Source organism: Peromyscus eremicus, chromosome 4 (genome assembly GCF_949786415.1).
Source record: "Peromyscus eremicus chromosome 4, PerEre_H2_v1, whole genome shotgun sequence".
Lineage (NCBI taxonomy): Eukaryota > Metazoa > Chordata > Mammalia > Rodentia > Cricetidae > Peromyscus > Peromyscus eremicus.
Window position 1 is genome coordinate 73,597,974 of NC_081419.1, and position 16,251 is coordinate 73,614,224.

At 37.0% G+C, this 16,251-nt stretch overlaps 1 protein-coding gene and 1 pseudogene across 1 annotated transcript; one reads left to right on the plus strand and one right to left on the minus strand.

Moving 5' to 3' along the window:
• Positions 1-2,190: 2,190 nt before the first annotated feature.
• On the minus strand, positions 2,191-2,533 carry LOC131908398 (large ribosomal subunit protein P2-like; annotated as a pseudogene).
• Positions 2,534-11,128: 8,595 nt separating this feature from the next.
• LOC131908399 (activated RNA polymerase II transcriptional coactivator p15-like) lies at positions 11,129-11,804 on the plus strand. Its single transcript, XM_059259452.1, has one exon. The coding sequence runs from the start codon at positions 11,170-11,172 to the stop codon at positions 11,551-11,553; it is 384 nt and encodes a 127-aa protein (XP_059115435.1). The 5' UTR covers positions 11,129-11,169; the 3' UTR covers positions 11,554-11,804.
• The last annotated feature ends 4,447 nt before the right edge of the window (positions 11,805-16,251 follow it).

A 16,251-nucleotide genomic window follows, 5' to 3' on the forward strand; every position in this document is an offset into this window, starting at 1 on the left:
CTTTTAATTTATGAATTCTCTGTTTCATATGTGCCTTAATTGTTCATTTGTTGGGTGTCACACATGCTAAGTACTCTACCACTGAGCTGTATTTGGTGCCATTTTATGAACCTTTGAAAGGAAACAACTTTCATTTAAAATGCTTCTAAACCTGCAGGTTTAATTATAGTTCTTTAACCTCATCAAAGGACCTGCTTTGTGAGGAAGATGGAGATGACTAGAGCAAGGTACAATTGGCCAAAACATAGAGAACAGGTACAGTGAATGCTCTGCATCAAAGACTTGGGGAACATCATGGAAAAGGGGTTGGACAGATTACAGAAGCCAAGAACCAAAGCATTTGCTGTGACACAGTGTCTTTGTGTATGTGACACGAAAGGCAAATCCATGAAATCTGAAGAATATGTCTGTAAAAGACCTGAAAATGGCAAACAATGGCAGGCAAGTGGATGGGAAAAGGGCCAGAAAGCCCCACCTCTAGATGAGCACTTACAGGCTATTATTAACTGCTGTGAGAGGAAAAAGCAGTCTGGTTCAAGGATTATGCCCCTGATAGGTGATCAAATCCCAAGGGGTCAGGCCTAAACATGTATTGGAGAAACACTGAATGAACACTGTGGGTTGAGTTTATAACTTTTGTGTAACAATAATAATTAAAGAATAAGAGGCAATGGTTTTGAGAAGGAGATGGAGCACAAGGGAAGAGTTAGAAAAAGAAGAGTTAGGGAGGAAATGATGCAAATGTACTCACATATGGAAATCTCCACATAAGTAAATACGTACATACACTAAAAATAAAGCTGCAAAATAGTTGTTTTCATAGGACAGTTTTTAACCCAGCATCATTTATAAACAATTGCTTATTCTGAGTCACAAACAGCATTTTTTATATATATCTGAAGTTCATATGTTCACGTGTCATTGTTTAACTGATTAAGCTTTTGTCTTTTGCAGTACCTCCTCTATCAAGTCATAGATTGATCTGGTCTATTATAAGTTCAATAATATTGAAGAATTGTATGATTTTATTTGACTGAGTTGATGATGTGTAGTACATGGTCTATTAACTTGCAAATATGTCTAGAGTCTTGTCCCTATAATCTATGAATGTTACCTCAAGTGTAAAAGTAAAATTTGCAGTGTAGTTAAGGATCTTGAGATGAGAGGTTTTCTCAGGTATTCTGGATGAGTAGTTGTGAACACTATGGCTTCTAGGAAGAAGAAAGCAAACTTAAATCAGTAAAAGGAGATTTGACTAAGCAATCAGCTTTACAAACTGGCAAAAAGCTGAAAGCTAAGGCATGAAGTTGTCCTATACTAACAGTGGTGCACATCTTTAATTCCAGAACTGGGGGACAGGGCAGAGGCAGCCATATCCTTGTGAGTTTGGGGGAATCCTGGTCTACATAGTCAGTTCCAGGACAGCCAGGGATACACAGAAAAACTCTGTCTCAAAAGAGAAAAGAAGAGAAGAGAAGAGAAAAAAGAAATCTATTCTCATTGAGTGTCCAGAAGAAATTCAAATAGCACTTTAATTCAGCCCTAATAGACTCATTTCAGACGCCTGCATCAATGACACTAAGATTGCAAAGCTAATTCATGTAGCTTTGAACCATTACATTCTTAATGCTCCAGAGTAAATTGAAAAGCAATACAGGTCATTGCAGTGTTTTGTAATGGGAAATGATATTATTTTACTTACGTTTTAGCAATAGCAATTCTTGAGGGACATAGTAGCAGTAATTTGGTGATTGTTGTAATAACAGAAACTATGGTATTCAAGGTAAATATTGAACCTTGACATTTGAGTGTGCAACAGAAGCATGCATATGTCCTTAAACTTCTGCCTCCGTACTTTCAGAAGAGAAGAAACCTCTGCTCTTTCTATGAATTAATAAGGTCTTATCCCACTGTGGTATTCTCTAAACCTAGAAAAAATAAAAGAAGGCAGAGGGAAAGTGAAGAACCATATCTTGTTAAATGCCCCTCAGTTTCCTGTCCTTAGAGTCTAAAACTTCTATTATCTCCACAACTGTCCACACTCTATCAAAATATACATGAGTACACAATTTCCCTATTGAGGTCTTCATTTCTGAAGCCTCTCATACCAGGAAAATTATACAAACTAAACTTGAATGCTTCCTTTTTTTTAAACACATAAAAAGGCCTTATTTGCAGGGGAGCCAGAATTTAATCAAACAAGCCAAATCCCATGTCATAATCTGACTCCTAGGACTCCTCCTTCTCATCTTTCTTCACCTCTGCTACAGCAGGGCAGAACCAGCAGCAGGAGCTTCAGAGCTAGGGGCAGCAGAAACAGCCACAGTCTCACCAGTAGGCACACTGGCTGTCTGCCAACGCCCTAGGCGATGACATCCTCAATACTTTTTCCATTTAGTTCACTGATGACCTTGTTGAGCCAGTCATCATCCACCTCGATGACCATGCTGTCTAGTGTCTTCTTCATGACTTTTGTGCTGGGAGAGGAGTTGCCCCCAAGGGCGACAAGCAAATAAGAGTCGACATAGAGCATGTGGGCTGCTGTGGACCGGCCTCATCCATGCAACCTTGGTGACGACAGGCAGCGAAAAGAACTCCCTTTTGTTACTATGCCTTTTGTAATGAGTATCTCAGTCATGGAGTTTGCTATAGACAATTTTTTTTTTTAAAAAAAAGATTTTTCTTTTCTCCTTTACATAGTACAATAGAGGTTATAGTTTAGATGGGGCCACAAACTGGTAGAAGTAGTAAATGACTAGGTGGTAAATATCCTGAAAGGAAGCCTTTCGTTGTCCTGGATAAGTAGGAAGTGAACTTTAACAGAGATAGAGATGGAAATCTAACACCATTAACAATCAACACCATTGAGGGAATGATGATACAATTAACAGGTTAATCTGAGAAAATTCAAGTACTCATTATACTAGAATGCCTCTTTGTTTCTCTGTCTCTGTGTCATCGTCTGTCTCTGTCTCTTTCTCTGTGTCTCTCTTTCTATCTCTCTCTCCCTTTCTTTCTCTCTGTCTGTGTCTGTCTGTCTGTCTGTCTGTCTGTCTGTCTCTCTCTCTCTCTCTCTCTCTCATGTTGTTTATACATTTAGTGATCTAGCTCCTTGTCAATCAATCTATTAAAAAGCAATATCACTACTTACTCTATATACTGAACGATATTTGCCAATTAGTCTTTTTATTTTTTTTTAAATGTGACTGTGTGGGGATATCCCTGGAGACTGAAAGTTGAAGATCCCATGAAGATGAGTTACAGGTGGTTAAAATCTTCCCATCAGGGGTGCTGAGAACTAAACTTCAGCCATCTAGAAGACAAGCAAGCACTCTTAACTACTAAGCCATCTTTCCACCCCTGCCAATGAGTCTCTTATAATGTATTCCTAAAAAGGCTTATATGCTAGCCTTAAATGGGAAATAATTTGTGTAGCCTGAGGGAGCAAGCACCCATGAGATAGTTTGTGGATGGCAGTAGGATGATTAAGTCACCCATTTCAAATCCTGTCCACTCCTATGATGTTGAAATTTGAATACGTGATGTAATTCTCAATGTTTACTGCATTTATTCTATTCATGCAAGGAATTCTGATTCTCACACTTTGTGGGAGAGAAGTGAGCCATATCTCTATCATTGTCTTGGATCACCTGAAACTCAGTATATCCACTCTTCCATTTTGAAGATGAAAAGTGCATGATTGCAGAAATCCACAAAGATACCTCCATAATAGAATACTGGGAATGGTCGAGAGAAAGCCCAAACTGACCTACTCTGGTGATGGGATGGCCAAACACCCTAACTGTGGTGATAGAACTCTCATCCAGTGACTGATGGAAGCAGATGCAGAGATCCACAGCCAAGCCCCAGGTGGAGCTCCAGGAGTCCAATTGGTGAGAGAGAGGAGGGATCATCTGAGCAAGAGATATTGAGACCATGATTGGAAAAAGCACAGGGACAAATAACCGAACTAGTGGAAACACATGAACTATGAACCAATAGCTGAGGAGCCTCCATGGAACTGGAACAAGCCCTCTGGATAACTGAGACAGTCAATTAGCTTGGACTATTTAGGAAGTCCCCAAGCAGTAGGACCTGGACCTGTCCTTAGCACATGATCTGGCTTTTTGGAACCTAGGGCCTATGCTGGGACACTTTGCTCAGCCTAGGTGAAGGGAGGAGGGGACTAGACCTGCCTCAACTGATTCTACCAGGCTGAGCTGAATCCCCAGGGGAGTCCTTGCCTTGTAGGAGGTAGGAATGGGGCGGGGTGGATTGGAAAGAAGGCTGCGGGGTGGGAGGAGGGAGGACAGGGGAATCCATGGCTGATATGTAAAATTAAATTAATTATAAAAATTTAAAACAAGAAATAAAAAATAAAAGCTTAAAAAAAAGAAAAGTGCATGCTCAAATGCCATAAAACAACTGAGTTACTTTCTAAGTGAAAGAACTAAGATAATTAATTTTTTAAGGAAACAGAGAACTGTTTTCAACAGTAGTTTTGAAGAAGGAAAAAAACAGATATTTGAAGGAAACTCATGTAACTAGACAGCCGAGAGGCAAACTTTATCGTTCATAACCTCATAGCTGAAAAGAAAGAATGAATAAGAACCCAAAGAAAACCATGAGATTTTTGTGCAATGTGGTAAGTGGATGCTTGCTGAGAGTGAAGCTCAAGTATCAGTTGGGTCCATTTCTCCTTCATGTGATATACCATTATTCTCTCTCTCTCTCTCTCTCTCTCTCTCTCTCTCTCTCTCTCTCTCTCTGTGTGTGTGTGTGTGTGTGTTTTGTGTGTGTGTGTGTTGTGTGTGTCTATTGTGTGTGTATCTATGTGTGTGTCTGTGTGTCGCTGCCTCCCTCCATCTCTCTCTTTCTCTTCCACTTTAAAACAAATGTTAAGTCAAAGGCTGATAAAAAAAAAAGATATCCAGGTTGAAGATCTAATCTAATTTAATTCAGTCTGTCAAACTCTTCATATACAGGCTACCAGAGCAACAAAGACATCAAGGATTAAAAAAAAATTAGTATAAGGATATGTCATCAAGGAAAAAATGCAGAGAGACATACAGCCCCAAACCTTTTTTATCTTATCTAACATTAACTAATATTTACTTTGCAGGTCTAATTTCTGGAACAATAATGCATGCTTCAAGATTGCAATATAATGAACTCTTAGGATTTTCAAATTTGTCCAAGCTGATCAATTTTAGACTATTCCAGGGAGTCACCAAGAAACCCTAGATCCTTGCTGTAGGTGACTCTGAGACCTCTGTTCCCACTGACTCCCACTAGGCATCAGTGTTCTATCACAGTGTACTGACACTCTCTCCTTCAGATCATTTGTGCCTAGAGAGGGAACCAAAAAAATCAAAGTAGGAGTTTTAATGTTGGAAGTCTCATTGCTTGAACTTACTTTAATAGTCTTAGTAACTTTTTTTTTTTTTACCAGAAATAATAGGAGAAATATTGGTGGCTAGAAGCACTTTCTGTACCAGCTACTCCCATATAAGGGAATATAAGAATATGATTTATCTTGTACTCACTCAGTCAAGCTTGTGGGTATGCGATCTTCCTGATAATGGTTGAACCAAAGAGATCATAAAAAGAGAATACTTTCTGTGTCTAAGATTGAATCTTGTGAGGAAAATAAATAAGCAAAAAGGAAACTCAAAATAATGTACATAGTTCCAACCAAGGATGCTATAGAAATACAACTATAGTGTGTTTACTCTCACTGAGGGCATTTAGGAGTACTTTCTTTAACAAGTGTGTTTGTATGAAATTGAACTAGCCAGGAACAGCAACTTAAAAGGAAAGAATGCCTGCCAGATCTTAGGAGTGTATGAAGGCTGTTCTTTCTCCATAGGAACATCTACCAGCCTGCAGTAATTAATACACACAATAACTTTCCTGATAAGACAAGAATCAAAAGCCAAATCAGCAAGCATATTTTACTTTCTAAGAATTTGTTATGTTTTGTGAAGATGTAAAACAAATATTCATTAATACTGCAACCTTTACGACAGTGAGATTATGACAATACTATAAACATCACTATTACTCATCAAGATGTGAAACATCCAAAGGAACCTCTGAGAAGGAAAATATGATGGCACTCTGGGTCAATAGAATTCTGACCATGGTCCTGTTGTCAACCTCTAAGTCAAGGGGAACTCAAAACAGGACAAATCAGCTAAAAGACTCTGCAAAACTTTCTTGTTTAGGAAGTGATTAATCTCATTTTCTTTATATGTGCATGTGCTGTGCCTTTCTGCCTTATGTGTATTTTCAGTTGAAGGATTTGTGATAGTGAATACACAATTTTACTGCCTAAGTCAAATGAAAACCTAAAGTTTTTTCATTAGAGCTGGAAAATTCAGAAACATTTGAGCTGATGCTTAATGAGTAAAGGAAAAGAACTGATGACTTAGTTAACACAGATTCAATTGTGTCTCCTTTGTCCAACCAAGTTGGAGTCACCTTTTCTCTTTTCAAAAAGGTGAAAGTGAAAAAAACTAGGGCAAAGTATTATGCCAGCCCAGCACGAAAACACACTCTGAGAAACTGTCATGACAATGACTGTCTATTGGGAAAACATTATCATGATTCCAGATGGCAAAACAAAAATAGCTTCATGAAGATACTATTCAGTCATTTGTTGAACTGATGAGAAACAAAGTAATGTTGCATACTTTACATGCTATCTTCACCTATTTCTCTCACAACTTGGTGATACTTTGGAAACATGCCATTTGTCTCTTTGGCTCTGGGTTATCTCATTCAATATATTTTCTAGTTCCATCCACTGACCTACAAAGTTCTTGATTTCATTTTGTTACAACCAAACAGTATTCTTTACTGTATGTGTACCACATTTTCATGATCTAGTCACCAGTTGAAGGACATTAGCCATTTCCTAGCTATTGTGAATAGAGCAGCAGTAAACAGGGCTGAGTATACTTATACTCAAAGGTAAGTATAATTCTCATCCATTATCATGAAAAATTTTCATTGTAACATAAAAACATATTTAATCAAAATTCTGAGTAGTGATGCCAAGTACTAATGGTTACATGTATAAAACAACTTCCATAACTAAGGCTCAGAGATCATTGCAGAAGAGGGCCAGAAAGGTAGTTAAAGCCAGATAACCAGGGAGTTTTCTGTGAGATTCTGTTTCCTAGTCACGTCATAATCTACACATATAAAGTCTCACCTATGTGACTAGCAAACTATGAGCTGAATGACTATACTGATAGCCATACCAAAGTGGACAGGGAAAAGTCTATGAAGCCTCAACTCTGCACAAAGAACTATAGGGAATGTTGAGTGGTTATTCAGTAACAAATGGTCAACCCTGAAAACATATATACAAGTAATGTTTAAACAATGGCATGTCCTTTTGTGAAGTAATTATGAAAATGAAACAGGCACGTTGTCATAGAAATAAATGCATGTTGATAAACTGATTATCAAACACTTTGTTTGATTATTTTGCCCAATTTCTAAGAAAAATAAAGGAGTTTGTGGGGTGCCAAGGGCCATGGGTGTATATAGCAGGTGACAACTAGTATTTAACTGGTCGACTTACCAGCCCCATCTGATGGGGATCCCCACCTGGCAAGGTCATTAACGGCAAATGACCACTTTCTCCTGTCTACAATTTTTCTCATGTGCAACTGCATTTCTTTCATAAAAACAATTATGTGCATGCACCCCCACTATTTGTATGTTTATTACATGAACATATTCAATATTTGGGCTTACATATAGCTGTGGATGGTCAGGAAGATGATTTCTGGGTAAGCTGTATAATTCTGATGATTAGAAAAAAACTGAATAATTTTCATAACTGACACAGCCAATTTTAGATTGCAGAACAAATTAAAAACAGACTAGCTGCCCCTGCAGAGAATACATGAACATAGGTTCCAGTTGTTTATTGCTGAATCAAGGTCAGATATGAAGCAACTTTTGTAGACATAACCCTCTGCAATAATTCCCTTTCTGCTTGTACCCCAACCACTAAAGTTTCAGCCTGCTAACTGTTGTTATTAAGTCCTGATTTTAATGTCATTCTCTGTCTAGGAATGCTAACCACTCAGGATTCTTGCTTGGCCAAGCATTATTCACTGGCTAGTTGATGTGACCTTCCTAGCTTGAGAGAAACCCTGTGATTCCTTACATGTATCAGTTTGGCTCTATCTCTGGTTGTTTATTCAAGAAATACTTTGTGATCCTGAAAATGTAACTCATATTTGTGTAGAGTTTGGCTATGAGAGGGAGGCTATGAAGAGTTATGTAAAGAACTAACTGTGAGTATGTGTGTAGGTATGTGCTGAGAGAGAGATGTAGCTGAGTGTATATATAGAGAGAAATGTTCGTGAGAGTTAGAAAAAAGTGTGTGATGAGAATTTAGTATATAAAATAGAGATACATGCACGTAAGGGAGAGATATGGATAAAGAGATGTGTGGAGGGAAGAGGTATGGCTGTTAAAAGAGGTGTGTGTAAAAGACTATAAAGCAGTGAGTGTTTGTTAGAATATGTGTGTGTACTGCATGAGTGATTAAGCTTAAATTTTGAAGAAGAATAAAAGAGAATGACCCTCAGATCGTATGTAAATTATTATAGATAAGAAATCTCTCTATCTCCGCTCTTGAGGAGTCTTTCTCTGAGTAACCCTGGGTAGCAGTCCTGGGAGCTGGACTCCAAAGCTGCTAAAGTGGAAGATGGTGTTGTGCTTACGTGTGCGTGTGGTGTGTGTGTGTGTGTGTGTGTGCGTGTGTGTGTGTGTGTGTGTTTGTGTGTACAGAGTAAATCACATGCGATTCAAAACACACATGAACAGTAAATTATTTCCATTTCTTCTTTGTGTTTTAAACATGGATCTGAAAGAGTAAATATGCATGGAAACTCTTGCCAGGCAGTAATGGACAAGTAACAAAAAGAAGGCCCACAACTCTTCTAGCACTTTAGTGATAGGAGATAAATTGTGAGCTTTGGGATATCTTTTTGTGCTTACTTAAAACTAATAATATTATATGCATTATATGTAAATAATAGTAATATTAAACATTATTGGGACCCTTTAAAAATATTTTTTAAAATATTAATTGAAAAAACTGAATACTAGATTAAAAGAGTTGGCATACAATGGTAGAAAATAATGCTTCCATGGGAACAATATAAGCAATTTAAGCATTTGTTGATTCTTCCTTTTTTTGAAATCCATATATCATGGACCATTCATTAAATCTATTCATTTCAAATATTTTTTCAAATAATTCATTTTTGTGCTATAAATGCTGCAAAGATTAAAGGAAACTAAAACAATTGCCTTTGTTTAAGTTAAAATATTTTATTAATGACTTATTAATAAGTAAAAAAGTAATTTTCTTATTTTATATGTAACTACAAACTGCTTTTTTTCTCATTGACTAAATGGCTTAGAATATCATTAGCTCAAGTTTTTCTACCTGCCAATACTCAGTGTCACTCCTTTGCAGCCTTGCCCCAAGTACCTTATTTGATAGGTGTATATATGGTCTCTAAGAGAGGATATGAGATGAGCCTGTAGGATGCTCAGTGTATAGTCAGATTTTTCCCTGCTGTCCTCCTGGGTACTGTGTCTATAATAAGTTGGATGCTGGTGATTGACTGTCCTTAAAGATGGTGGCAGGTATAAATGGGAAGATTGTCTTGGACATATGGGCGTGCTCAATGAACAGCAGTGGAACAGTTGAGAAAAATAAATAAGCTGCAGATAGAGATCAGTCATTGCCTGTGCTGAGACATAAAGCACTAAAGTACTCAATATCAACTGTATTGCATGATTCGTAGGGTTGTGGAGCATTGTGGAATACTTGTATACTGTGTGAAGGTATATTGCTGTTACTGATTTAATAAAATAAAATGAATAATCAATAGATAGGCAGGAGGTTTAGGCAGAATTTCCAGGGAGAGACTAGAGGAGTAAGAGGAATCAAGGTATATAGGAGACACCATGAGACAAGTAGAGGAAGCAGGAGGCGCAAGACAGAAGAGAGGTAATGCCAACTGACAGAACATAGATTAACACAAATGGGTTACTTTAATTTATACGAGGTAGTTAGAAATAACTCTAAACTATAGGATGAGCTTTCATAATTAATAAGTCTTCATGCCATTGTTTGTGAGCTGGCAGCCCAAAGAAAAATTCATGTACAGTGAAGGTTAGATAGATATGCACCTGAATGTTCTTGGCATATGGAGGGGCACATAGAATGCTACACATTTCACTCAGCATTGGAAATAACTGTGTTTATTTGTGTATTTTTTTCTGTGGTTATTACTTCTTGTGACTGTAATGTCTACATGTCCTTATTTCTTTTCATTCTCCTTTTAATAGTTTTATTGAACTTTAAGATGATTCAGAGTTCATTATTAAGTATTTTCCTTCTTGCTCCCACTTCTTTCCTTGTCTCTTTGTGTGTGTGTGTGTGTGTGTGTGTGTGTGTGTGTGTGTGTGTGTGTGTGTGCGCGCGCATGTGTGTATGTGTATCTGGAGTTTGAATCTAGGGCCTAATACATACTAGACAAGTGCTTTAACATTGATTCTCACTCCCACAATTTGGCCAAGTTCTGTAATTTCTCCCTCTTTTTCTTGTTTTCCTCTCCTTTTGTACTTAGTCTGTTCACCCTCTGACTGAAGACATCTTGAAAACCTATTAGTTCACAAATCAAGAGGATTAATACAATATGTGGACAATTCAGAATTTTTTATTGTCAAATGTATTCAACATCACTATAATACAATTATTTGATTCCCATCCCTTAACTTTTCTATGCAGTAAAAGCTTCCATAAGCACTTTTCCCCTTTTCTGTTTAGAGATCTATTTTTCTGGATATGTGTTATTTTGTTCTCTGGTATAATGCTGTAAAGAAAATTACCAAATGAGTCTATTTTTAAAGATTTCAAATGTAAGAGAAATTCTTAGTATTATTCCACATCTTTAATTTGATAATAAGTGTTAAGACTTTAAAGAATTGTTATTTTTAATTTGAACTGCCAAGTCTTATATGATCTTGAAAAGTTAGGGTTCCTTTCTGTTTTTAAAACATTGTCTCTAGTCCCTAGCGAGCGAGCGAGCGAGGTAGAGGCTGTTGGGCGGCAGGAGCGGAGCAATGCCTAAATCAAAGGAACTTGTTTCTTCAAGCTCTTCAGGCAGTGATTCTGACAGCGAGGTTGAAAAAAAGTTAAAGAGGAAAAAGCAAGTTGTTCCAGAAAAACCTGTGAAGAAGCAGAAGCCTGGTGAGACTTCTAGAGCTTTGGCATCTTCCAAGCAGAGTAGCAGCAGCAGAGATGATAACATGTTTCAGATTGGGAAGATGAGATACGTCAGTGTTCGGGCCTTTAAAGGAAAAATTCTAATTGATATTAGAGAATATTGGATGGACTCAGAAGGTGAAATGAAACCAGAGAGAAAAGGTATTTCTTTAAACATGGAGCAATGGAGCCAACTGAAGGAACAGATCTCGGACATAGATGATGCAGTAAGAAAGCTGTAAAATCTGAGCCATATCAAACCTGTACTGTTGTAGTTGTTTTAATCTGTCTTTTTACATTGGCTTTTGTTTTCTAAATGTTGTTTTCCAAGCTGTTGTATATTTGGATTGCAGAACAATTTGTAAGGTGAATACTTTTTTTTAATGTGCATTATTAAAATGTTCTGAGTGAAGCTAAATGTCATCTTTATTAAAGAGAATTGCATTGTGCCCTCTACCTAGTGTAAAATAAAGTCAGATCATTACAATCTTAACTGTTGTAGCCTTTTTTGATCAAAAGACTAGTTACTGTTTAAGGCCAAAAGAACAACCTTTATAGGCACATAATTGATGCGGCCTTTACATTCAGAAGGATTTGTATTGCATTGAGCTTCTTAGAGGATTGCTTTGTGAAGTGCATACTCAGTCTCTTCCTTTCTAACTAAATTTGTTGAATTTTCCTCTCTACAACAATACTTTTTCTTCAGTTTTCCTAATAACTTACTATTTCATGTTCAATTTTTACATCACTCTTTACTTGGATATATTATGCTGGTTTGGAAAGTCAAACTGTCATTGTTAGTCTACTGTGTTAAATCTTAGCAGATAGTTGTGTGGTAACATGGCTTGTATGAGAACTCCAAGCAAGTGTATGTCATTACTCATAGCTCTGTGTAGGTGTTGCTTAGTCTACAGAACATAGTGACTTGATGTCTGATGAGCTTTCACTTAGTAAACGTATTCACACTGGGATGGTGTCTGTAAAGTCAGATGTTAAACTAGATTAGACTTTAGTAAAATTGTGAAACTTACTGGCCTACTATTCTAATGAATGTGGATTATATGTGGACATGTCACTGAGCTTTACTGTCTTGGTAGGTTATGTGGACAATTTTAAAGACTTGGCTGTTTTAATCTGGACAAGAGACTTCTAGACTTCATGCTAACTAAGTTTGATGGACACTGTTCATTGGTTTTCATTTTAACCACAATGATAGACAGGCACAGATTTCAGGGCTATTGCTCTAGTGAATAGTGCAGTGTTCCTTAGGGAAAGAGTGCCTACGAAGAAACTTCACCACACTGAAGGGACCTGGCCTGTGATGAGAAAGGGATTTTTTGAAACTAAATGGTGCACATGATATTTGGTGACAACAGTATGACAGTGCTAGGTAGAACAATAAGTAACAAGGATGGTTTAAAGACATGTAAATTCTAACTGCCAGACGTGCTGCCATATCAGAATTGCATTATCTTATTACCAGGCTTGGTTCCCATTGTCTAAACATTTTATAGAATTGTCAAGGATTTAATTTAAAAATCCATCTGCCTGGCCTCATGATTAACCTGTCCTCCCACAGATACTCTTTAGGTAACTTTTTAGTGTGTTAGTTATTGCAAATTGATAAATCTCACTTATTTCTCCTTGATAGGTACCAAAGTGTTAAAGAAATATTGTATATATACCTTACTCATTCTTGAGGGATACTCTCCTTATTTGGAACATAACATGCTACATTTAACATAATTAGTTTTGTAAAGTATTATTTTGCCATTTAGAGAAAGGGTAGTTAGAACATAAAACCTCAATTTTAGTGTAGTTTAGATAAAGAGGGAATAATAGGTAAATTTCCTAGGTCATGAATTCAGGAGTGTATTTCAGCCATCTGCTTTGTAGAGATGATGCTGTCATCTGTTTGTTACCTAGGCATTACTAGTTGCTTAGCATAATAAAATCTCCATGCGGAAAGCTTTCTTTGGCATAATTTGTTAAGGTTGATAGCTAAATTCATTCACTAATGTTACAGAGTAGGTAGTATACCAGAGTTCTTGGACTTTTTCTTTATGTGTGTAGAAAAGGAGATTTAGGTTAAAAGAGTAGAGGCTAACTCAGACTGAGAGGAAAGGGTCCAGTCTTTCTATTTTGTGGTCAGACTCCTATCTCCTCAGTAAGTGTCTTAGTTTCTTTTTTGTTGCTGTGATGAAGAGCCCTGTCAAAAGCAACATGAGGGAGAAAGGGATCACTGACTCCGTTCCGGTTACAGACCAATTTTCAAAGAGTCACAATGGCAGGAGCTCCAGACATCTGGACACATTGCATCCACAGTCCGGAAGCTGAGAGCAGTGAATGCATGCTCAGTTCCCTTTCCTTTTCATTTAAGTCTTTGGCTTAGCCCATGAACTGGTGCAGTCCACAGTGGGCAGGTCTTTCCACCTCAAAGCAATCAATGTAATGCTCCAGACATACCTAGAGGCCCATCTTCTATATGATTCTAGATTCTGTTAAGTTGGCAATTAACACTGACATAGTAAGATTTCCCCCAGGAAGAAGACTTGATATTTAAAGCATAAGTATCTTATTTGTTTTGTAATACTGAAATAATTAGTATCTGCCCTCAGGTTTTGCCCTTTAATATGCTCAGTAGCAAGGCTTCCAAATGGGTTTTCCTCTTTATCTTTTAGAGTAAAGCAGCCTTTGGCTAATTTCTAGTGCCCTTGGCATTTCATTTAATCAAATCACTGAAAAAGAAAAACTATATTTTGTTTTGCCTCACAAATGCTAAAACCTTGAGAAATACTACCTCATTACCTAGTCAAGATCCTGGGATAACAATCTATTCTGCATAATATCTGAGAGACAGCAACTTAGGGAACATCATGGAGGAAAATGCATCCTGGCCTGGCTACAGAGGGGAGAAGGGACTGAACATTTATGTAAGTGTTCCTGACAGGAATGTTAGCACAGTGCTTGCCATAAAAGCTTGAAAATCTTAAGAACCGTTGAGTTATATTTAGGTATCTCTTCTGGAATTCTTTGTGGTTCACTTTTTGTGGGAACTAATGTAGTGAAATACGAAAAATAATTTTTTTTTTTGAAGAAAGGTGTTTTTCCAGATAAATTGTAGTGTAAAACATGCATATAGTGAGAAGTATGTAATTCTATAATTGTGGAATGCCTGTATACTTTGTTTGGTACATCTTCCATGGAGGTGTCAATGAACCTAATACTCCACCTGTGAATATTTTAAATGTTGAAATAAAAACAAGAAATGTACCCTTAAAAAAAAAAAAAAAAAAAAAAAAAAAAAAAAAAAAAAAAAAAAAAAACATTGTCTCTTTCCATTGCTTCATTTCATTGCTAAAAGCATCACTTTTGTTTATTTCCTGGGAAATGACAGGGAGAAATAAGAGAAACAGTGAAATTAATGGAGAGATACTATGTACCTTGGCAGTATAGCAGATCTGTCACCAAGTCATAATTCTATTGTTTTTCCACTGTATGAAATACACCCAGCAGTCAGTGAGTTGCAGTCATGACCGTGTGTGGGAGGAATGAGAATAGAATAGCATAGAAGGGAAGATGCACTGGTTCTCTCTGTTGCGTGACTTCATTTGGATGGGAGTCTGGGCCTTAGTATATAAGTCTGTTTACTTACACATGAAACATGAGGTTGCTCAAGTACTTGGCTAATGCACAGTGAAGTCTTGTGCTTCTATTTAAGCTTCTATTTAACTTGAGTATAATTTCTTCCTGGAGACTTCCAAGATCCTGAAGTGGTTACTGAGCATGATATCTATCACTATCTAGTGGCAACTGCTCTCATTTCTGCAGCAAGTACAACATTTGCTTATGCATTTATTACCTGTGACCACACATAGGCATCCAAATGACATAAGCTTGGCCATTCATGCACATGCTCACATTTCTGTCCTCAAATCCTGAGACATTGTTCAGAGCATTTTACTGGTTCTTAACAAAAGTACTTTACAATGGATGTATAGACTCATATGAGAGAAACACAACTTCAGATTTTATATTTGATATTATTTTAAAATTGTAAGCTACAAAGCTGCTGAGACAGATCCCCAGGAAAGGTGTTTGCCACAGAGTCTGAAAATGGCCTGAATTAAATAACTAGAGCCCACCTGGCAGAAAGTAAGAACCACTCTCTTTTGACCACTGTATATGTGCTGCACCACGAGCACACACACACACACACACACACACACACACACACACACACACACACATGAGCACACACAAAATAACTAAATAAATAATGTAATTAAAATATATTTAATCATGAGGCCACCTAGCCTTGGTAAAGATTATGTTTGTAAAGATTGCTTACTAAAAGCTTGGTGAAATGATTCATAATCCCTATACTTTATTTTGAATAAAAATTTCCAGCATTAACTAAAAAAAAAACAAGCTAATAGACACACAATAGAAAGGAGTTTAAATGTTCTCTCTTTACAGATACCGAGCCCATGAACTATTAGAAAATCAGTATAGAAATGGAAAGGAATCATTTTCCCATCATTTAACCTTATATGATTTCTGTATATTGCCCAAGGATAGAAAGGTATGTAAACTTTCGGATTGAATTTGTGGATGTGAAAGTTTATAGAATCTAAAGTTCAACAATGACAGCTATAAATCAATTCTGCTTTTCCCCTTTCATTCAACTGATGAATGTCCCACATATGTTTCAGTTCCTGCTGCTGGGCTTTCTTGTTAACTGTGTCTACCATTATCAGCGTGATGTTCACTCTTCTTTGGCAGTAAGAATGTTTCCTTTAACATCCTTATTTTACAGTTATCTTGTATACTAAATTAGAAATGCACAAAAGGCTGAACATGCTGAATATTCTTCCCTTATTTGTCATCTCCTGAAGATCTTAAATATATCTTATATACCAACTACACTTTTTAGTCTT